Source organism: Acanthopagrus latus, chromosome 19, assembly GCF_904848185.1.
Source record: "Acanthopagrus latus isolate v.2019 chromosome 19, fAcaLat1.1, whole genome shotgun sequence".
Lineage (NCBI taxonomy): Eukaryota > Metazoa > Chordata > Actinopteri > Spariformes > Sparidae > Acanthopagrus > Acanthopagrus latus.
In genome coordinates, this window is record NC_051057.1 from 19,878,724 (window position 1) to 19,901,922 (window position 23,199).

Genomic DNA, 23,199 nt, shown 5'->3' on the forward strand with positions numbered 1-23,199 from the left:
GTGCCACAAATACATGTATTTTTTTAAACATTTTTCTTTTACTCCTGACATTTTAACACAAATACCTGAACCTTCTCCTTCTCATGCTTTCAAAACAGGGTCGTTACTTCAGTTTTAATGCATTTGAGGGGAATTATCGATCATCTGTTTGTCTTCCCAACATCACAACTGCTTTGAGATGTAAGAGAGATGTAACAAGATGGAAACAGACTCAGAGGGAGACTTGAATGAGGATAAATGGAGCCTTAGTGTCTCGTATCTTGCTGCGATCGGGACCTAACCGACCATAAGCACAGTGCTGTCGCAACATAAAAGTGAAAGTTGGGACGTCTGCAGAAATGTTTATTTCCAACATTTATTCTGGTGATTGGGATGGTCTGAGAGCAGGGCCACATTTGTTGAGTTGCTTTGGTGTTGTTTTCTTTATTTGATGCTACAGTTTTACTCATTTACCAATCTGGGATTAACTGATTTGACTCCTTGAAAGTAACCTTGAAAGGTTACAGATTCAATAGCTCTACGAAAGGTCATGTGCAGTGCTTTGATATGATAATGCACTGCTAAAGTACACTTAAAAACAAAGGCAACATAACTCAGATCTGTGTATGAACAGTGTTTTCATTTTCCATTTGTTGGCAGTTCAGAAACATCGACACACTTTGCATCAAATGCAGTTTTTTTTAAAACGCTCTGTTCCGTTACAGCTTAATGAATCACAGGTTAATGTCAACAAAAGTTATTTTTTTCACAAAGTCCATGACCGTGAGTCACACCCCCATCAAAAACTAGGAGCTGGAAAAAAGAAAATCCACCATTTTAGAGTAAATGACAAGAGTAGTGAACATAAATCTAACATGTGAGCACTGCCATCTTGTGGGTGTTTCTAACACTACACGGCTCTTAAATAAAAAAAAAACTAAATCCATAATTTTCCATTAGTGAAAGCAGCTGTGGATAATTTTTATGGCTATCAAGTACAAAATATACATCCTAACTGTGTTAAAATGGATATTGAAATGCATATACTGTAAATAATTAACATGTTTGTTCCCCTTGACACATAATTCAACCATAAAAAATGCAAAATTGCTACATCAAACGTCTGAATCCGGCCGTTCAGACTGAGGGAAAAACCAACAGAAGAGCATCGTTTTGTGAAGGCATTACGAAATTATCATCAACCTATTAAAATGCTCTCTGCGGCGCCCCCCAGCTGCGGCAGGTGAGAATGCAATATCCTCGGCCTTTTCCCTGAGATGGGCAGCAGCTCGCCGTTGGCTTTCATCTGGTCTATTTTCCTGGACAGGTCGCTGTCGCTGTCGATGACCAGGGTGCACCTTTGGGCGTAGCTGACCAGAGTCTCTTCTCCCTGGCGAAACATGCCCACCAGAGGGACCATGTCTATGCCGGCCAGATGGAGCTCAGCGATGGACGCCGTGTTGGCGATGGTGTTCCGGTCGATTCCCAGGTGACGGAAGGCTTCGCTCATGCTCTTCTTCTTGATGAAGGCTGACAGGACTTGTTTGTAGCGGTGGATGACGTACTGGACACCGGTGGCTGAGGGGAAAGAATGACATGGTACAATAGTACTGTGGTTAATACAGATGTAAAGAATATATCAAAATGGATACACATTTACGATAACAACTTTAAAAAACTTTAAGAGAAGTGATTTTCATGCGCTAATCATAAATATTGACAACCTTTAAGACTTAAAGAGTTAATTTACTGTTATTTCATACAAATCGTACAATTTCTATTTGTATTTCTTACACATTTTGAAGTGGGAGGTAATCTAACTTAAATCACATAAAAAATGTTAGCTGTATTTTTTACAAAAGTAGCATAGCGTAGAAATTTGTTGTTAATTAAGTATCAAAACTGGCATCACAATGTATTTTAAGTACCAAACATCAAAGTGCTCATTATGAAGAATGGCTCATTATATTACTGGATTATAATTATTGATCAATGAGCAGTAATATTGTAGCAGGTGAAGCTCATTATAAATACTTCCTGTGCTGTCAAGAGGCTTCATCTGCAATAATCACCATAATTAATTAGTTGATTATATTTTGTATTGATAACAAAAGCTGTCACATAAATGTAGAAGAGTAAGAAGTCCAAAAATGTAAAATGGAAAGACACAAGTGTGACACGAGACGACAACAGGATTGTTTTTCAAGGCAGGTAATGAAACAGTTAATGTTGTAATGTGCATATATTTACAAATGGTCAGCTAGGATCCATTAAAGGGGCAATATGTAGTTTTAGTTGAAGAAATTTATTACCATTATTCGCTGTGGTGACCCCTAAATCTGATGAAGTACTTCACCCTTCCCACCTTTGTGTAACTTCAAGTAAAGTGAACCATCATCACCCTCAGCAACTGATAAATGTTTTTTTTTAAGTTTGGATTACTAATTATTGTGGACAAAAATGGAAAATGACATCAGAAGCACAACAGGAGGAAGGTGTAAAAGATTTTATAGAACATCAGAGGAGTCAACAGTTAGAAAAATGTCTTCTGCACAGGAACGTAATATGTTCAAACATTAATCGGGTTACACATGAATTCACAGTGGATACAATCATTATTAAAACTCTAAATCAAAAATATGACCTGTTAGTGTAACCTAAAAAAACAAAAAAAAAACCCTAATATCTTTTGGGCCTGTTGTATATTTCTAATAATTTCCCAGCGAGCTTCATCTCCTCCACCTTCCCCTCCAAGCTGTCCTGAAATATTCGGGCTTTACAGCGGTTGGAGAAGGAGCACAGGGTTTCCCCTCTCCCCATTGTGGCCCGCATCTCTTTATATGCAGCAGTGTCCGCAGCGTTTAGCTCTGAAATCGGGGCCGTGTCCACTATTGTTTTTCTGTCTACGCCCACCAGATCGTAGGCAGCAGACTTGGTGTGGCCTTCCTTTACCACCCGCAGTACCCGCTGATACCTTTCCATGGCCTCTTCTGGGGTCAGGACTGAAAGAACAAAATAGCCAATATGTTATCAGGGTTATTGTGTTGTGTGACAAGTTTGCTGTTGCCTTCAAAACATTCTGTCATGGCTTTAAAAAGTCTTCAGCCTCCCAATTCATATGTTTTAAAAACAGGAAACGGACGGAACAGTCGAACAGTTCAGCGTTTTTTGTTTTTTTTTATTGTCTTGAAAAAGGATATTCGTGTTGCAAGACACATACATGACAGTCAAAACAGTAACACAAACACAGTACAGACAATTTACACATGGCACTAAACGCTATACAATGTGGACAGTGCAGGAAAACTGCTGAATATTAAAAAAAACAATGTTTTTAACAAACAAAAGTCTGTTCAGTAAAGTCTTTGTTTGTATCTCCTGATCAAAAATCCCAGCATCCCTACAACAGAACTGGCTGCAGACGCCAGGATGTATGAAGCTGCAGTGTATGAAGGTAACGGCTACTCACTTTCCATCTTTAAAATAACCTCCATAAAACAGTGCAGAGGTCCTCAGTAGACAACTCTTTACCGGCAGATGTTTGCCATCTAGTGGCCACCTGCAGTCAAGGACCTCATAATAAATATCCAAACCTGCTGAACAGGAGGAAGTTACACTTTTGGCTATTATATCATTCAAACAGGAGACTGTTTGTCCTTTCTGCACTTTGGGGGCAAACATCTAGTCTGAACTATTTTCTAAGATGACATGTTTATCATTGCACATATTCAATTTATGGCAGTCAGTGACTGGCTCTCTCTGGCACGTCTGACAAACTAGTGTTTGGCTATATGTCATCAGCACCCACAACACTATCAATCCATGATTGTCCTCACCTATTTCAAGCTAGAAAGGTGGCAGGATCCATCAAATATACACAAAGTATACATTTACAGTTTATTTATCCAGTTTATTCAGTCATGAAAACACACTGAGTTTGTTTATTTAGTTTGTTTACACGTACAAAAATCAGTTGTCTGGTTAAACTGTCTTCCTCAAAACTACGTAGTGCACCTTTAATACATTAATGGGAACGCCACTTTTCAACATCGACCCTTAACTTACTGTAAAACTGATGTTAGCAAAGGTGGCGCCACAGATTTGTTGAGTTTAAGGGAATACTGAGTGGTAAGGAGTTTTTACATTCAAAAATAAAATAACAATGTACTTACAGGATTGTAACTTTGTCGTTTTTGTCGTGAAGATGATGCGGCGCAGGTTGCTTTTTCCACCCAACTAATGCCGGCCCCCAGGAACGGCGGCACCGTACAGGCTCAGTGGCGAACCGTGGTATTGCAAGTTACGTACAATAATTCCTTTGGTGCCAAAAAGACTATTTCTCCAAAGGAACAATCGCATACATAAATCTTTTAGGTGACAAAATATGCTGCGTAATAGAGGAACATTTTGTAGTTGATTACTTTAATCTGTACTTTTTTCTAACATTCACACATGCACACACACGTCACACATAGTAACATAAACATGTCCTGAAATAGGTGTTTAGGGAGTTCTGCAGCCGTGGTTAAGAAGTGTTTTATCGGTCATTTCAAGAATCTAATCAGGGGATTTTAACACATCAACATAAACAGAATTGTAGTGTCAGTTTCCTGTTGTTAAAACCTTTGAATTGAGAGGCTGAAGGCTTTTTAGTCATGGTGATCCGTTTTGAAGGCAACAGCAAAATTGTCACAGAACATAATAACCATCATAACAGCTATTTGTTTCAGTCTTGACCCCAGAAGAAGAGGCCACGTAAAGGTATCAGCGGGTAAAGGATGATATGGAGAGCGTAGATTTTGCCCCTAATATCAACATCATAACTGCTGCATATAAAGAGATGAGGGGGAAACCCTGTGCTTCTTCTCCGCCTGTTCTGAAGCCAGAATTGTACTGAATGGCTTTGAAGGTAAGGTGGAGGAGATGAAGATGGCCTGGAAATTATTAGAAATATACAACAGGACCTGTATCTAACTGTATCATCTGCCAATTTATGTGTCACCCTATTAATGTTTCAACAAATTGTGTTACTGTAAAGTCGAGTACAGTTGGTGTTGGTGTGTCCTGTTGTGCTTTTTTTGTTCTCAGTCTTTCCATTTTCCATTTTCTCCTTCATGATAAGTTGCCCAAATTAAGAAAGCACTTTTAATTATGAACACTGATTAATAACAGTCAGTTATTGAGGGTGATGGTTCATTTAACTTGAAGTTTAGTGTGTTTTTATGGTGATGTAATTATAAAAACATTTTCTACCTTTGTAATAATAAGGTGTGATTATTACCTCTCTTCCGGCTGTAGTCCTTCCCTTTCTTCGATCTTTTCTTGTCCTTATGGTGTTTCTTCCGTCTGTATTCACTCGAGGCTGCTGAAACTTCGGACGACTCTGACCCCTCGGAGCCGCTGTCACTGCTGTCAGAGGAACTACACGAAGGTCTTTCTCTCTTCCGAGATTTGCTTTCTGACTGCTGCACTTTGCTGGGTCTCGGGGCTGCGTGAGAATGATGCAAGACGTGTGAATAAAAGCAGTAAGTGTAAATATAATAAAGCCAAACATGGTCTGCAGCTTCACTTCGGACACGAACCTTCGGTCACCGGACTGGGCGACGCAAAAGTGTGCATGGAGCGGTTACTCGTGAGGTTTTCGATCTGGGTCCTCAGGAACTTGCGGTCCTGCATCAGGTCCTCCACCTGTCTCTCCAGAGCAGCGATGCGCTCCTGTTTGCTCTCCAGCATGCACTGGAGCTTCGTGATGGTCAGCAGCACCTTTGGAGGCAGGCTTTCTGCATGTGAGGCAGCTAAAGACGGGAGGGTGAAGTTCCATTTGTAAAATTATGTATATTTGAAGAAACGTATGTAAGCTTTTTATTCCAGTGCTCTTACCAGACATGGCGCTGCTGGGTGTGTTGTCCTGAACTGCATCAGCTGAGGCTCCCGACTGGAAGTTCTCCCACTTGATGATGCGCAGCTCGTCTTGTTCCTGCTTCAGCCAGGCCGGAGAGGTCATCCTGTCTTTGCACCTCACAGAGCTGGAATCGATCTCTAGGCAGGGGGAGTAACCTGAAGGCTCCTGCTGCCACACAGATGACATCCCTTCAAACCTGGGAAAAAACACAGGCTGTTTATATATGAGTCACGTCACCTAGAAGGTACTCACAGTTCAAGAGAGTCAGGAAATATTTTAAAAACTGGAGATGATATCAACCCCCCACCAAAAAATCCCAATCACACAGTGCTACTTAAAACTCATGAGATACAAATATTAATAAATGAGTGCGTGCGTTAATGCCTGAGTTTGGCTTAAATGGGGAATCTATTTATGTTTGAGTTACAGCATCATTTCCTATGTATTGCTGTCACTAGATATTAATATAATAAAGCATCAGCCTTACTTCATTTCACTGCAATGGAACATCAGGTCGTTAACATGCCCTAAAAACAAAGACAAAATGCAGCAAGCTTGAGGCATAAAGTGTACAGAGCTGATGCTTTAAGACACGTCGTTCAAGATTTTTTTGTTACTTAATCTACTGAGATTTATATTCATATATGAAGAGCAAATCAGAATTTACAGTAAAATACTTATCCGCAAAACAAGAAAATTACAATGCAGTCAATGATACAGTGAGGCTCTAGTTAAAGGTTTAGGGTGGGTACGTTAATGGGAAGAAATCATGCGTGAATAGCCTCAATTCATGCATATAAAACTTAATGTACATGAATTGACAGCAGCTAATAAATGCTTATCTAAATACATCAGCAACACACTAACTGATGCAAGGACGGAGGTGTTTTCATCCTTTTAATAACAGAATTGATATTCAGCACGAACGCATCCTCCCGCAATTAAACGACACAACACATCTCTTGAATATCAAAATCCTTATTAACAGCATTCAGCCTTGGTCTTCCATGACATTAGCATGTTTGTGGCTCTGCAGTTAACGTGGTGAGCTGTTTATTAATGATTGATGTGACTTTAATACTGCAGCAAAACATCCTTCACCTTCGTACTGAATAACTCAGTAACAGAGGGGCAAAGCTGATAGCGAGTGACCTAATCATTTATTAATTCTGAGCCACATGAGTTCATGATATATGACGCATTAATACTTTCATTAGAACATGATAAATCATGCATTAGCTAAACATTAATTAAGAATGAGCGGAGGACCACAGTTTATGTACTAGTGTCCTCATTTTAAACACTTCCTAGCTCATTTTGTTATATATGCATATTTAACATCTTGTATCATGCAGTTGGTTGATAATATCTTTGATGCAGAGGAAGTGAGACTCTTTTCCTTCCTTAATAATTTGACTTAATGGTAGGAAAATGACAGTGTACTCACATCTTCCTTATCTACCTTACCACAAAAGGAAGTTGTTCAGCATTTTATATTCATGGCGTAATTTAAATGTTTGACCTTTGGGAATCCATGACAGATTAACTGATAATAGATGAGTTTCATTATGAAGCCAAACCATCAGAATTTGGATTGTTTCCCTATATACAGTGCTCTCATATTTAGTTTTTAATTTTTAATTTCCAAACCCTATTATAGCATCAATTAGTGGATAAACTAATGCTTTTTGACCTGTGTTGTTGTTATATGCAACCGTGAGAAAAATGGAAATGACTGCAACCATATTACCACTTGGGCTTTCAGAATCTACATTTTTACCACATGATTACCGCGATTAATGGTATAAGTATCTGACTGACACTTGTCAACATTACAAGAGATTGTCTCTGTTGACATGTGGGTGGAGATGCCGAGATATCCTGACTTTTAGACTTTCAAGCTTCACAAAAAACAGATAACGAAGAATGATATCAATATTGTTTAGCTGATATTGATAGTAACTTGCTTAAGTTTAAGAAAGGCTTCCTTCAAAAAGAGAAGAACAAGCGCATCACGCTGCTGTCGTGCTTGTTCCTCTTTCTTTCAAGCTGACTTTAAACCTGCATACCACCGGAGTGGGTACATTTGTTTGCAATAATTTCCCTGATACCAATATATAGTTAATATTATAAATTGGGATGATAATTTAATGGACCCCAACACTGGATCCTGCATTTCCCATATGCAATTCAACGGCATCCATCATTAAATCACTTGGTTACAAACCTCAATAGCGTCTCAAGGCAAAAAAACCAAGACACACAACGTCCTTAACGTGAAAAATGAGTGAAGCTTCCCTTTAACTAACCACATAAACTCATAGTGACTTTATCATTTGTTAATGGTGAGTAACAGGAATTCATGCTACATTAATAATGATTCATTAAACCATTATGAGTCATGCATTAGTTATGCATTACTTCAGCCTGTGTTTTGTAACCCTAGTAGGTGTTATCTAACATGGTTACTGGCTGCAGGGTGTTTCCACAAAAAGAAAAGTGGTGCATTCAGGTGCCTGATGACCTGAGTGCAACATGTCATGACATCAGAACAGACTTGAGATGCAGCAGCTTTAATCTGCTTGGTTTTTTTTTGTTGTTGCAGGAAGTGGACATGAGTGTTTTCACTACATGTTTCCATGGAGATGATGATGATGATGATGATGATGATGGGCTGTTTAACATGTGCCCGCTGCAGCAGCTAAACACAATTAAGCAGAGAAGTGCTGCAGTGATTAATCTGGCCCCCCAACATCTGACACAGCCAGTTAACATGCGCATCACTCTCATGGGAATAAACTACCGCAGTCCATTAAGAAATGGGACATTTTCTGAGGGCGAGCACATGAAGTAAAAACACTAATAAAGAGCTAAAGTCAGCAGGCCTGTTATCTTTATCACTATTGATTTTATTACACAGGCTATTACAGAAATGTAGCTGTGTTTTTAAATTATAACATGCTTGTACGGCATGACAGAAGTTATAAACCCCATGAAGCAAACAAAGGTGTCACGCTGAGGGCTAAAGTGCCGAACAATTTCTCCCTGCGGTGGTTTTAATTAGCTAGCTCCTACCAAGATGGATGCTAATGACTGTAATTAACCAGCAAAAAGGGAGAGAAAAGGAGACACAAAGCCGGTGAAACACGCCGGAAAACGCACCTTCAAGAGAGTCCAGTGGATGAAACAGGTGGCGGAGACGTTCCTGTGTTTGTTTTCCTGCTCGCTGATGTGTCACTCCGTGAAAAATGCCCCGTTTTGATCAGAAACATCAACAGAGACGAGTGAAGAAATGCGAGACTACAGGGGCACGTCTGAGAGGGGGGCGTGGCCACAGGGGCACGTCGCGTCATACGCTGCCTTCAGGGGCTGAAGGAAAAAGTCGTTGATTCATGTAATTTGTTGCGTGATCGTGGTCCTGAACCACATAAATAAATGAAATTAAGTGTAAAGAATACAAAAGATGCAAAATGTATAGTACGGGGTTAAATCTAAGACATAATATAATATGTCTGCAAGCATCATCTTAGAATCTTTTTTTTTTTTTTTTTATCAGGGAAAGCTGGATTACCAGGTAGTTGATCCAAATGGCTTGTAAACGGAACACCAATTATCACCACCTGTGGACTGCTGATATGACGAAGCACGCATTATTCTTTCACACTTTGTGGGTTTACATGTACCTTGAATTTTGAATTTGTATTTTTCCGACAGAACTTAAAGGCAGCGTAGGATTGAAGAAAGGGGGCGTGTCCTTGTGGTGACAGTTGTGTGATGGACAGATGTTTCCCTCTGACATCCCCAGTCCTCACTTTAAAAAAATAATTAAACTCTATTTATCTTAGTTTTCCAAGTCATTCATTTGTTTTGCTTTTGTTTCTGTGTTTTCAGTGCAAATTAACATTAATAGACTCATTTCTAGCTTGACTTTTGATGTAATTCAGGTGACAATGTTTGCATAGATACCTGGTTGTTGATACCAATGTATACTGACTCTAACACTACATTCAGGTGTGTTTTGATTTCAGTCATTATAATCTTACTAAACTAATCCAAAAACCAGAATACTAGTGTGCATGTAAACATAAAATGTCCATCATCAGAGTAAATTGACATTGAGGGGTTGAATGAAATCAGACATGAGGACGTTACAGGCGACTTTATTTGTTGTTAGACTAAAATTCTTTGGCTATAGAGAGACAAACACAAGTCCAACGACCCGACTGATGTCCTGGTTGATGTTGCAACTATCTCACCTACTGTATCTACTCAGCTCGTTTTACAATAGTGGTCATTTTTAACAAATATCAGCTGCCGTGTGGGGACACAGATAAGAGACATCAGGTATTGAATGTTCACGGGTTTCTTCTCATATACCCTCTGGCCTACCTAAAACAGTAAACTAAATATCATTTATATATTAAAACACTCTACTGTGTTAGTCATGAAATACAAAAAAGGTATAACAAGGTGAGGTGTCATTTGGATTTGTCAAGTTCGTTTTCTATTTGTGGTAAAGGATAAAAACGCAAAAAAAAACCCCACTGTAAATCAATAAGCAAATGATAAAATATATATTCTCTTCTGCGAATCAGCTGTGAGGAAAATGTATAAAAATCCATTCATGTTACATTGCATAGCCGTCATGACACATACTGATATGCCCTCTTTGCAGACTTTCACATTTCTTCATTTATCAGGACAAACTTCAAGCCATATGGAGAGATTGCATTAGTTTTAACAGCAGTGAAGTCACAGTGAACTGTCACTGAGATTTGGGGCACGGAGGGTGAAAGATAACGGCCCTGGGCGCAAAATAATCAAGGTGTAATACTCAATAGTAGAAAGAAGTACAGTTAATGCAGCAGCAGAAAGACACACTTTTTCCCCATGTTTACAATTTGATTATCCTATCAGGCCTCAAACCACCTGATCGGATTGCATCAGTCTGACTGGAATTTGTAGAAATCTTGGTGCTTGTTTACAGCGACTGAAACTGTATAAATGCTGGTTAAGATGTTAAGAATTAGAGCTACAATTGATGAATAAATCCAGATTTTGTGGAAACTTTTTTTTTTAAAAAAAGGGGGAGCCGACTAACTCAGAGTTTGGACGAGACACGAGGCCAGGTGCTTTATCACTCCCACCCTCCCTCCTGCTGCCTATATAATGTCACATGGAGATACTGAGCAGTATTAGTTTGTTAGACAGACGACAGCGGCGCCCCTCAGCATGAACGTTTTCTGCCGTCTCTGCCTCCGTCGTCCACGCCCGCCCTGCCCTCAGTGGCAGATGGCCAGGAGGAGGCGTTTAAAGTCGCCGCTGCACTCGTCCTTCAGGGCGTCCTTCAGAGACACGTCGTACTTCTCCAGGTACATGTCTTTGATGGTCTCCAGGTCGTACTGTTGACAACGAGAAGGAAAAGCACTTAGAGTACATTTCATATCCTTTTATACGAGAGGTCAAGCTCAGTGAATATTTATATTTAGATGTTGGAAGTTTGCTGTCGGGGTAAGCAGTAGGTGGCGCTAACCCTCCGGGCAGGCGGCAGTACAGAGGAGGAGGATATATCAGAAATATGACATTTCTGTGTGTTTCATGAATAAAGTGAAAGAAGGTTATAGTCTCTTTCTTTCTCTGCTCACATTGTTTGTCTCTTTGTTACATTAGAAGCTTCAGTGGAGGTTTAAGTCACACACTTCAGTTAAATCATGATTTTCATTTACTTTCATCCCTTCACCAAGTTTCTACTTCACTAAACACGAGTTCTGCTGTTCCAATTCAGGTCATTTTTTCATGTTAAAATCTAAAAGGCACATAAAAATGTTTATGATTCAATCTTTATATTCCTGCCTGAGAAGCACGTGTGTTGGAATTCTATCAGGTGAATATTGAAACTAGATCTCCAAGATTTCGCGGACATGTGGAGGTGTGTGTGTGTGTGTGTGTGTGTGTGTGTGTGTGTCTTCCCAGTACAAAACTCATTTACAGTGTAAGATCTTTACGAGAAGTGGTAACATTTGCACTGAAATACTTACAGTCAGACTGAAACTGAAACTGAAAGCAGCTTCTACAAGATTCTTTGTAAAATTCTGACACATCAATGCAAATCCAAAATGTCAAAACAACCAAAATAAGAAGGCCAGAAGTCACCATCTTGTCTCACTAATAAACTAAGTATGGGTTATCATTGTTTCTTCATGTGACCCGATAAGAAAGCAAAATAATACTGATAGAATAAAGTAAAGTGGTGGTTTGGTATGAGGTCGATCCCTTTGTTTCAGAAAACAAAAAGGATTTGAGTCGCTTCAGATGGTGCTGAGCTTTAACCTGACTCGTCCCAAAACACAGCTGGATCCAGCTGTTGATCATGTAGAGCAGTTACCTCAGAGCGGCACACGATGATGCGAATGAGCGTGTCCTCATCCGTTCCCGCTCCGCTCATCGCGTCGTGCAGACGTCTGGCGAAGTAGAGCTGAGGGTTCTTGGCAGCTCGCACTGAGGAGGAGAGCGCTCGATCAGCTCGACACAGTCGCTTTAATCAACACTTTCCTTAAACGCTGCTGTTGCCTGCAAAACTTTAATGTGAGCAATCCTGTTTTTATCCATTACGTGTCTTTTCCCACTGATTCTAGTTTAAAGCATATTGCCTATAAGACAATGTGTTAATGAGTTTCAGGTGAGACTGATTACGCTGCTTTTTTTTAAAAAATGGAGACTTTGTGTTTGCTTACCAAGAGCAATGTAGCATTTCTTCAGTGTGCCTGAGGTCTCATTCTCAATGGCATCCAGGATTTCAGTCCCAGAGAGCTACGGAGAGAAAACAACTAGTTAAATCTAAGTACGGGTGATGCTTCAAAGTGTCAACATCTCATCTTCCAACTCCATAAGTCACCCAAAATATTTGATACTGTGACTGGTGATTTACTTTTGAAGGACGTGTAATTAAAGTGTATTTACGGAAATGAAAGTTTGAGAAACAACAACACTTACAAAGGGTCACATAATCTACAATACAGCGCAGCTACTACGGATGCTGTTACCTGCTCGTACACCTTGAAGGTGGCCTGAAGCTGCAGGTAGTTTCTCGTGGCCAGGATGTAGCTGAAGGTGGACTCATCCGTCCCGAAACAACCCTCGCCAGCCTGCGGCACATAATCACCATTACTTAGGATTCATTGAAACTTGATATGAGATTATTATGAGTATGTGTTTCACCCTGAGACATCACCTCAAAGAGAGAGGTAGCATCTGCTTCGGCCAGATCGTCATCCACGTCGTAGCTCTCGTCTCTGTTGCCCTGAAAGAAGAAGAAGAAGAAGAAGAAGAAGAAGAAGAAGAAGAAGAAGAAGAAGAAGAAGAGGGAGAGTGAGATGACTTCTGCTGCGTGCTGTGCTGTGAGAGGCCACTGCAACCAAATCTGGCATCCGTTTTACTAAGAGAGGGAGTCTGGAGTGAGGCCAGTGTGTGTGTGTGTGTGTGTGTGTGTGTGTGTGTGTTTATAGGGCATGATTGGGCACAGAGAGAGAGAGTGAGTGAGCTCAATTTCAGTCTCAGTGCGGACGGGAGGAATTCAGTTACTCAAGTGGAGCAGAAACCAAAGAACACCGACCTCCAGCAGAGTCATGAGCAGGTTCCTGACGTCGCCGCTCGTGTCGCCCTCGATGTCGGCGACGAGGTCGCGTTCGTGCACTGAGAGAGGGACACAGAGTTCGACCAAACAGGGTTAAATTAAAGACAAGTCATGCTGTTTATTTTAAGTCTCAGGGTTTAAAAAGGGAAAGCGCATTGCTGGATATGTTCTAGTTCTGATTTCTCACTTTCCCTTCACCTCCTTCTCATTGAAATGTAGAACTACCCTACATTTTCAAGTCTGACACATTCTCAAGTCTCACGTTTCGGCTAAACGATCTTACGCGTCTGTCTCACGGCTTCTTCAATGATTGATTCCTGTCTGAGACTACAGAGTCTAGAAAGCATCCTTCAACAAACACAAGTCTGATTGCAGTATGAGTTTGAACAGAAACATGGACGTTGGATTCTCAAGAGTATAAAGTATCGGCCTTCATTTCACAGTCAATACTCCGTACGTAATGTCCTGAATAATGGACGCCCACTAGTTGACACAAATATTATAAAATTGAGTTTTCAGACACAAACTAATCATCATTTTGTGCCATTTCTTATAGCTGCTGAGTTACACAGCCACAACAGACTGAGACAGACTGAAATGTCGCACTATTATCAATTATTATGGAGCGACAACCAGCTAACAACCTCAGACGCTAAACTAGGATGTTGCAAGCACCCACACATTAACCTGGTGACTTATCTTTGCCCCAGCCACTCCTCACTGAACTTTGTCTACAGAATAACTTAATACACATTAACAATTAGTGTCTAAGAAGAATTATACCAACACTTCAACAACATAATTCAAAGAAAGGAGGAGAAATAATGTTCAGGGATGTCGGCACGAGACGGCTGGAGACCCTGGAGCTGTGGCAGCAGACAGATGATGTTGGTAAATATAATCAGCTATCAGCGCCGGTATCATAATGAACAGGAAGCTGCAGCAGGATGGGCCTTGACTAAACACAGGGTGGCTGCACATGACGTCACTACATGGAGGAGCAGCGGCTGCAGTGTATGTGGTGTAAGTCCAAGTGAGTCACTGCTAGCCGCTTCCTATTAATACAAGGAGGGGAAGTTGTGACCTTTAGTAAGCAAGTGGGCGAGAGGGTTCATGACAGCTCACCTTGGAAGTAGCATTCCTTGAACATGGCGACGTCCTGTGAGGAAACAAAGAATAATAAGAAAAATCAGAATATCATCCACTAAAGATGAATATAGTGTAGGTAGTTTTTTTAAATTTGTCACTGACGGAGTTGGTGGCGGTGCAGAGGATCTCCACCAGGACGTCCTCGTCGGTGCCCGCTCCCTTCATGGCCTTCCTCAGCTCCTTCACGGCGTAGATGACGGGCGGGTCCAGCATGGCGAGGATGGCCTTCTCGAAATTCCCCGACAGCTCGCTCTTCAACTTGTCCACCAGCTCCTGTCACAAAATGCCACGATTCGGTTGAAACGGACGACGAAAAGCAGATTTCATAACACATTTCCGCTTCTTTCCGGGTGAAACTCACATCGTCATACTTGTCGAAGTAGGCCTGTTTAATTTCCTGCCGCTGAAACGCAGAGCGGTTCGCCAGGATGTCGATGATGGCCTGCTCATCGGTTCCTGGAGAGAGCACAAAAACAAGACTCAGCGAGATGAAGGAACACATCACCAGGCAGATAAACATATTGATTGACTATTTCCAACGTACCGAACCCTTTGCAGGCCTTGCGGATGGCCTTGATGTCGGCGATGGGATCAAAATCCTCATAGGGCACGATAGTGGGCTGAAAGAAACACAAGACCGCTGTCATACAGACGTCCAAAAACAGCTGTCTGATCACATCAAACTGATTAGAGCTTCAGTAAATTAACTTTCAAAGGGATTCATGGAGGTGATGCAGGAGCAGCTGGTGGGTGGGGGAGGGGAGGACCGCGACACAATTGAGTCGGGTTGGAGGAATTCAGGGCCAGAAGTCTTTAAACAAACTCGTAAGGGGCCGTGTGAGTAACAGGGAGCAACCAAAGGGCGGAAACACATCATCCGAGCCGATAACAGAAATACTTAAATTCACTTTTCTGTCCCAGGCCAGTCATCTGTTGCTTCTTCAAGTTTATGAAAGCAGTATATTTGGGGGATGTAATCATGTTTTTGCAACCAGAAACCTAACTGGAACGATATTTACACCGTAAAATATCTTAACAACTGCTTTATAATTAAAAAGACAGAAAGAAAATGAGAAAATAAAGCTGTAGTGAGTTACTGAAAGCCCCTTTTTGCGTTGTGTTTGAGGTAAAACAATGAAGAAATGAACATGAAGGTGCCAAAAAGATATAAAGATATACATCTGACAGAAATGTCCACCCTCCCCCTCTTTCTATGCACTCAGGGACCCTACCCTTGCATAACACACACACACACACACAGCCCTACTCATTCATCTACACACACACACACACACACACACACACACACACACACTCAGACGATCTAACGGAGCTGTGATGAATTCCGCAGGGGAGTGGCTCCTTTTTTCTCTCCGTGCGTAAAGCCCAGACACGGAGCTCTGTCACACGGTGTCACTTGCGACGTTCATTCAAAGAAACACCAAATATTACAAATCTGAAGCCCACAGCTCTCATTTCCAGTCCAAACTATCTAGATCGGCGAGGATTTGACGCGCTGTGCTCGGGCAGGCTGACGGGCGGACGGAGGCGCTGCGGCGCTCTCACACGGTCCGTAATGCGCAATAAAAACAGCGTGTGATTGGAAATGACGCCGCGATCGGGATCTAATTGTAATCATCGTGATTGGCTGGATTAAAATCTCCAGTCATCGACTCGATCGCTCACACTGGGAGCGAGAACGAACCACTGATCAATCAGATTTTCTGTTTCTCATCATGTTAACAAGCGGCGCGTTAGAGACGCAGTTTAATAAAAGACGGTGATCCCACCTGACAGTTTCCCATGTCGACGTTTCCGCTGGCAGCAGTGTTGAAGTGTCGAACAGCGTCTCGGTTCGGTTTCACTCCTCCAGAACAAACAAACTGTCTGCGGCCCAAGAGCAGTGCAAACCAGTATGTGACGTCACCACGGACCGCTACCCGCGTCAGTTAACCATTTGCAGCCTCGATCACTGGCTGGACTGTACGTATCCCATGATGCACCTGCGAGGAAGTTTTCATGCTTCATGTTGTTACTGTGTCACTAAAGTTGGCAATGTGTTATTAGTTCAGAGATCATCTGCCTGAAAGAGTGACTTCAACCCCTCCTGTAACTGATACCAATAAATAAATAAATGTTTTGTCCAGACAACATTTAAAAAAAACAAACAAACAACTAAAACAGCCATAAAAATACATAAATTAATATTATTTTTAACTTTCACTGGGTCACATTTTTCAACCAACATCAGTCCCGATAACTCCCAAATATGTATTCATTGTCAGAATTTTAACAAATCTGATTTGTTTACATGACACCACTGTTATTTATATCAAGAAAACATGCAAAACATTATTATTTTCCCATATATATACTGTAGTGTATTCTTATGGCAGTTTTTGACATAGACAAAGAAAAAACAATCAAATTAAGCACTAACATATCCCATCATCCTCAACTAACTCTGAAAAGTGTTTATGTCTACTATAGTTTGACTGATTACCAGATGTGCTGACAAAGTTAAAGTTGTAGTCTGTTTCTTATATTGTTCTATTTGCGATATATATTTTATTTGTATTTAACCTCAGAAAAATATCTGTATACCTTTACCACTATCTATAACAGTGGACATGGTCTTCAGTTCCTCCCACTGTTGAAGCCAAATATAAATCCTTAACATATATTTTGAGTAAAACATTACGTCATGCGTCTGTGTAAAAGCGGCGTCAGCACCGCTGAGTACGACAACCTTGTACACAAAACTACAGTGAATAAACAGCACAGCGATCAGACGACCCAGGATCAGACCAGAACTTCTAGGTATCCTGTATTTTAATTGTTTTAGAGTCCTTGAGAACTGAGAAACAATAAATTAAATACATATAAAAGTGACCGTGCAGTTGTTACACTCCTCTTTCATCCCATTAACCAATCATTTACAAACTGGTAAAAGTAGACATAAAGAAAAACTAGTGTAAGAGCAGTTTTTCTCTCTGCTTTTAGTGTAGCATGCCTGCACAAAGTAACTATGAACCAAACAGCTCGTCCTCTGCAGAGTGTAGTCGTCTACAGTATAATTACCAACCTTAGCCAGCCTACGCTCTAACCAGTGGTGTTTCTCTGGCCCTTGTATCGGTCCCTACCTCATAATTACTTTCCCACAAAAGGAGGAAAGCTGCTGCTGCCCTCCACAATAAAGCCCTTAGCCTATGAAAACTGAATAAATGCACACACAGTGTCTGCATAAACTGTTCCAATTAGGGCCTCGCTAACAAAGCCATGCAATTAAACAGGATGAGTCATCCCTCTTCACTACTATAATTACGTGGAAATTACCTGGAAGATCAATCCGGGAAACTTTTCAGATAAATCATTAAAAGTTGCAGCTGTTTTTAATGTCCAGCACCATAATGAGCACATCAGCGACAAATTCAACCCAAGATGTGAGTCATTCACTTTAAAAACATGTCGAGTTCATCGTTCACACTGCTGAAACTTTTACTTCGGCTTGTCGTCCTCCTGATTCTCAGCTCCTCCTGACATTATAAAGCTGTAGACTTGATACCTGGAGTCACAAAAACACGGACATTAAGGAATAATTTTGTATTTTGGAAATTATGCAGCTTGTCAAGTTTAAGATGAGAGGACTGATATCACTCTCATGTCTGTACGATAAATAAGAAGCGGGAGCCGGTAGCTGGTTAGCTTAGCTCAGTCAGATTTGGTTATATTTGGACAGACAGCTGGCTGATTTTGTATCGTACCAGAGATGATAAGATTAGTCTCAGGGAGGGTGAGGCGAGGTGTATTCAGTTGGTTCGATACCTTGCCACTAGATGCCACTGAATCCCAAATGAGCTGCTGTGTAAACTGCAGTCCATTTAGCACTTTTAATGTTGTGTCTCAGTTCAGGGTCTGCATCCTCCTCCACTGACCGACTCAGCCTTTGCGGTCTTTGAAGGCGAGTCCTTCGGCGAGACCTTGTGAACCACGTCAACCGTCGTTGTTAGCATTGGAGAATTTCCTGGTTGCTTCACCAGATGTTTTACCCTTACGTGGTGATTTCAGCTGCCCAGGCTCGCAAAAGTCACGATCTACGCCATGAAATGTCGCCAATTTCTCTCTTTCTTTCTTCTTTTTTCAGGCACACAAAGAGTCTTGGGATATGTGAGGCCACAAAGGATAGCAGCATCCTCCAAAAAGAGGGAAAAGAAGGAGTATTTGTGGGGTGCATTTGGAGACTTGGAATTTGAACAGCCTTCACACGGCGTTGTGACGTAACTGGCCTTCAGATTCTCCTCCGAAGGAATTGAGACACAGCATAAGTTTGTCCATGTGTTTTTCATTCCTGGCATGCATATCAACAGTTGCTGTTGCAGACACCTGTTCATGTGGCGGCACATGAAGCCAAGACACAGAAACAGAAAAGCTCCCTTGTTTTATTTTATTTGCATTCTGAACTTCTCTGCCACCATCAGACTTTGCTTTCCAAACATCTTGATGGACGAAACTCAGCGGGTGCTGTTCGCCCGACTGCTCTGTCGCTCCCAGTTGTCTCACTTCAGGGATGTTATGGTCTTCATTTCATGGCCGGTGGAAGGGGGGGGGGGGGGGGGGGGGTCTCCCTGAAAGCCTTCATCGTGGATCTGAGAACAAAGGCAGCATTCAGCAGCACCGGCCAGAGAAACAGGCTGTAATGTCATGCTGGCCCAGGACCCAGACTCATGTTATGACCCAAAACACAAGTTGTTTAGCGTCTGACCAGCTCCTACTGTTAATAATCACAGTCGGAGGAGTTGAGTGTCAGCCGCCAGAAGATGAATGCAGTGTGTGGAAAGGCGGTCAGGACGGAGTCTTACCTACAAAAACATTGTTCGGGCAGCCAAACTCTGCAGGAATTCTCACTGTGAGGTTTATTTAGAGCAATCGATAAGAAACAGCTCTCATCCAGAAGTTTTCTCAGAGGGCTCTGACCCTGTTTTTTCACGTTGTAATAAAAAAAAAAACCTGAACTGAGAGAGAGTCTGCAGCCATACAAATCCATCCTGCAGACTCTCTCTCTCAGCTCTTTTCCTGTCAAAGAGATCAGGAGACCTTTCCGAGCACACTGGGCTTTTGTTCCGCCGAACAATCCTCTGCTAATAAACGGTGCATTGTCTACCTGCTCTTGTGGGGTAAAATCCCTGCGCTGAAAAGGATTCTGGTCCTTTTTTTTGGTCGTACCCAGGTGGTAAAACGGGGCACCACTTCCTGGCATCACCGCCCCCTCAGATGGACCGCTGCATGCTGTCTTTGTCCTGCAGATGGTGGGAGAATATAATACCATCAGTCTTATCATGAAGGAACACAGGCCTCTCTTTTCGTGCATTACAGAATAGCTCTGTTGTTATAAACTAACCTTTTGTTCCTCAGCAGAACATCTACCTCTTTCCCTCTCTGGATCTGTTGTTTCCTCTCCTCTACCTGCAGGCAGAGGAGCTCTCCGTAACACTGACGTCTGTTTCCCGGAAGAAAACTATCAAATAAATGTGACTCAGGGAGAATTTAACAGAAAGGTAAGTATTGTTTCGTGTTGGTTTCCCTCAGAGAAATAGACTCTCATTACAACCTGTTCGCTGACTGCTAACTCACTGCAAAACATGGATCAACACCTCCACCTAGTGGCAATATTCACTAACTACAAAAACAGAAACCTTTAATAAATTGATCCCTCTCACAAGTATTGCCTAGAAACTTTAAACCTTAGGCTGGATCGCACCAACATCAGTTTGTTGTGGTGGCTGTAATTTTTAAATATGTTCTGTTGCCTTTTTTAGTCCCTCAAAAAGGGTTCTGCCTTTTTGCCAGGCTGCCATTGTAAATAGGAATTTGTTCTCGATGCCTTTTCCTGGTTAAATAATGTCAAATAAATAAAATGCAATCAATAAAGTGAGATTGATTATATCAGGGATGGTTAAAGCAATCAAATTCAGATCCTTTAAATCAAGCAGAGCTTTGTTGCAAAACTAGGGTCATCTCTGTTCAGTAAATCCAAAGTTTATTAATGTAAACAGAACTTTTATTTGATTTTATATTGAATTCTACAATTTAAATGTCTTCAAATTTTAAGTGAAAGGGGCTCCATCGAACTTCTGTTAGTTTATTTTGGCAGAGCGGTGCAGATCCAACTCGAGTCCTTCACAGAGAACTCCACGGCCCAGCAGCATTCAACAACTTAAACAAACCACCCACAGGCTTGTGTGGGCAGCAGAGAGAGACGTTCCTCAGTTTTCAAGCTACAAACCGTGCACATGTTGCCTCTTTTAGAGTAAAAAGCCAACACGGTAGCAGTTTGCCACATCTGCCATCAAAGCTGCAGTGATGGGTGCAGAGACTGAAGACGTCCAGTTGAGGTCAGCGCTCGCAGAAGTTACAGTTCCTTTGAACGTCAGTAATGACAGAGAGGCTGATGGACAGGATATGAGCTGGTGAGAATGTTGATGTCATTTATCAGATAAAAATGGCAAACACTCTCTGGTTAAAACCCCTCAAATGTTAGGATTTGCATCTTTTTCCTGTTTTATCTTTGTAAATTCAAATATGTTTTGTTTTTGAAGAGTCAGCCAGACAAAACAAGCAATTCCTGACACTTTCTTTCTTACATTTTACGTAGAAAACAATAATCCAAAGATTACTTTGTTAATGCAAATTATTAGTTACATCCAGTCTGAACTACGGCATTATATTTGATCAGTGCGCTGCAGTTTTATGACGTGATTCTGTCTCTCTCGTCTGCTCTTTCTGGTATATTGTGATAAATTCAAGCCTAAATTAAGACTAAACCCATTAATTATTTTCTTGATTTGAATTTGTCTTAAAAAAAGAGAGAACGTGCAGAAAAAAGTATTTCCACAATGACGGCCTCAAAAGATATTCAGCTTAATGTCACAGAAGAGTAAAGAAACCAGAAAGTAATCACATCTTTAGCAAAAATGATTAATCAGTTGTAAGCATAGTTGTTGTCGAATACTTATACAATAGTTGACAACTCATGACAAAATCCATAATTCACTGCAGCTCTACACAAAATGGTCTAAAAGATTTGATTTGACTCTAAAATCCCTGTTTGGTGAAACATGTTTCAAATTTCCCAAAGCCTAACAGCGCGGCCCCGCAGTGAGCAGGCACTCACGCATGAAATAAATCAATAAATCTATTTTGTAAGCCAGACTGTCTCCTCCGCTGAAAGAGCCTGAGTTATCCATTTAGCTCCCACTGTAGTGAAGCCCACTCACAATAAGTTGTACTACGAGGCTGACTCACGTTCCCCGTCAGGCTCCTCTCGTATCACATCGCACTTCCCCCAGGCTGTCAGTGAGTGGAGGTGTGTGTGTGTGTGTGTGTGTGTGTGTGTGTGTGTGGTTTGGTTTTTTGTTATACAGTTGTTACAACATTAAGGAGTCTGAGCCTGGTTGTGTAACAAATTGTCTGTAATGTGGATTTAATCCCACATCTACTCCTCTTTAAACATCTGTCTTCGTTTCAACACAGATAAAATGAAAGTTTGTGCAATCGTTCCTTCTCTCATTCTGCATTAACTGACCTTGTTCATGCTGAGATCGTCTGCTTCATCTGGCTGTGTTTATACAAGTCTATTTACAGCCAATGAGCGTGTTTGTTGTCTGTGATTGAATTGATTGAATGCCAACTCAAAGTTTCAAAGTTCAATGGCGACCTTGGAAACAGCAGCTCGGCGGATGATGTCAAGACGAGGAGAGTCTTTGTCAGGAAAATCTGATGCTTACAGTTTCATGACAACCGGGTACAAACTCTCATATCTCGTGTTCCACTACAATTAAACAAATTGTCTTCTTTCTAAAGTTACATCTGGACAAAACAGTGCTTACAGTAATTCATATACACTGACGGCGGTGGTTGCCATGCAAGGTGCCAACCAGCACATCAGGAGCAGTTTGGGGTTCAGTGTCTTGCCCAAGGACACTTCGACATGCAGACCAGGGGAATCAAACCAGCGGCTTTCCAATAACAAGACACTGGCTCTACCCCTGCACCACAGCCAGAATCACACACACACATAAAAAATAAAAAACTAACTGCTTGAGACAAGAGTAAAGCAGCAACTCCCATGTTCTGCCAGGTAAAATTATTGTTTTTGTCAATGGAGTTTGGTGGCCGAACAGTCACATGACTTCTGTTCCTGCTGTATTTAAAATACCATCAGGACATTCTCATGTGAAGCCACAACAATTAAACAAACTGTCTTTTTTAAATGTGCATCTGGCCAAAAGTATGTGGATACCCTGATGTTAAACCCAAATGATGGTTGTCCAATGTCTCGTTTTTGTCTTAATTAACTCATGAAATTCAAGTATTTTAAAAATATGTGCCTTTTATATTTCATACATATTTCAACTGAATCTTAACACACTAGCTGTGATTTAAAATAACCAATAATAACCAATCAAGGGTGGAGGAAACCCAACAACTCCCATGTTCTGCAAGATAAAATGATGGTTTTTATCCATGGAGTCTGGTG

The 23,199-nt window shown here is 41.2% G+C and overlaps 2 protein-coding genes across 5 annotated transcripts; both read right to left on the minus strand.

The window, feature by feature from the left end:
- Nucleotides 1-597: 597 nt before the first annotated feature.
- Nucleotides 598-9,219, minus strand: LOC119008753 (coiled-coil domain-containing protein 106-like). Of its 4 annotated transcripts, none has more exons than XM_037079390.1 (6): nucleotides 9,044-9,218; nucleotides 6,369-6,408; nucleotides 5,860-6,094; nucleotides 5,562-5,774; nucleotides 5,261-5,467; nucleotides 598-1,557 (listed from the first exon to the last, which is right to left on the minus strand). In XM_037079390.1, the coding sequence occupies exons 3-6, from the start codon at nucleotides 6,065-6,067 to the stop codon at nucleotides 1,178-1,180; spliced, it is 1,008 nt and encodes a 335-aa protein (XP_036935285.1). In that variant the 5' UTR covers nucleotides 6,068-6,094; nucleotides 6,369-6,408; nucleotides 9,044-9,218; the 3' UTR covers nucleotides 598-1,177. The 4 variants fall into 4 exon arrangements, with proteins under 4 accessions (XP_036935285.1, XP_036935283.1, XP_036935284.1 ...); XM_037079388.1 differs by having other exon boundaries at nucleotides 5,860-6,077; nucleotides 9,044-9,217; XM_037079391.1 differs by lacking the exon at nucleotides 598-1,557 and adding an exon at nucleotides 2,471-2,981 and having other exon boundaries at nucleotides 5,860-6,077; nucleotides 9,044-9,219.
- Nucleotides 9,220-10,025: 806 nt separating this feature from the next.
- anxa13 (annexin A13) lies at nucleotides 10,026-16,610 on the minus strand. Its single transcript, XM_037079392.1, has 11 exons — nucleotides 16,454-16,610; nucleotides 15,208-15,283; nucleotides 15,025-15,119; nucleotides 14,766-14,936; nucleotides 14,640-14,673; nucleotides 13,494-13,573; nucleotides 13,113-13,181; nucleotides 12,925-13,026; nucleotides 12,616-12,691; nucleotides 12,267-12,379; nucleotides 10,026-11,283 (listed from the first exon to the last, which is right to left on the minus strand). Exons 1-11 carry the CDS (start codon nucleotides 16,466-16,468, stop codon nucleotides 11,164-11,166), a joined length of 951 nt encoding a protein of 316 aa, XP_036935287.1. The 5' UTR covers nucleotides 16,469-16,610; the 3' UTR covers nucleotides 10,026-11,163.
- Between the last annotated feature and the right edge of the window lie 6,589 nt (nucleotides 16,611-23,199).

Bases quoted from the DNA above. Each gene is read 5' to 3' on its own strand.
- LOC119008753 (XM_037079388.1), bottom strand. From the start codon at position 6,391: ATGTTCCATTGCAGTGAAATGAA. The intron at 6,078-6,368 runs GTAAGGCTGATG...GTTTTTTCCCAG, and splicing joins TTCCATTGCAGTGAAATGAA to GTTTGAAGGGATGTCATCTG. The intron at 5,775-5,859 runs GTAAGAGCACTG...TCCCGTCTTTAG, and splicing joins ACCCAGCAGCGCCATGTCTG to CTGCCTCACATGCAGAAAGC.
- anxa13 (XM_037079392.1), bottom strand. The intron at 12,692-12,924 runs GTAACAGCATCC...TTCTCTCCGTAG, and splicing joins CCTTCAAGGTGTACGAGCAG to CTCTCTGGGACTGAAATCCT. The intron at 12,380-12,615 runs GTAAGCAAACAC...TCTCCTCCTCAG, and splicing joins GAAATGCTACATTGCTCTTG to TGCGAGCTGCCAAGAACCCT.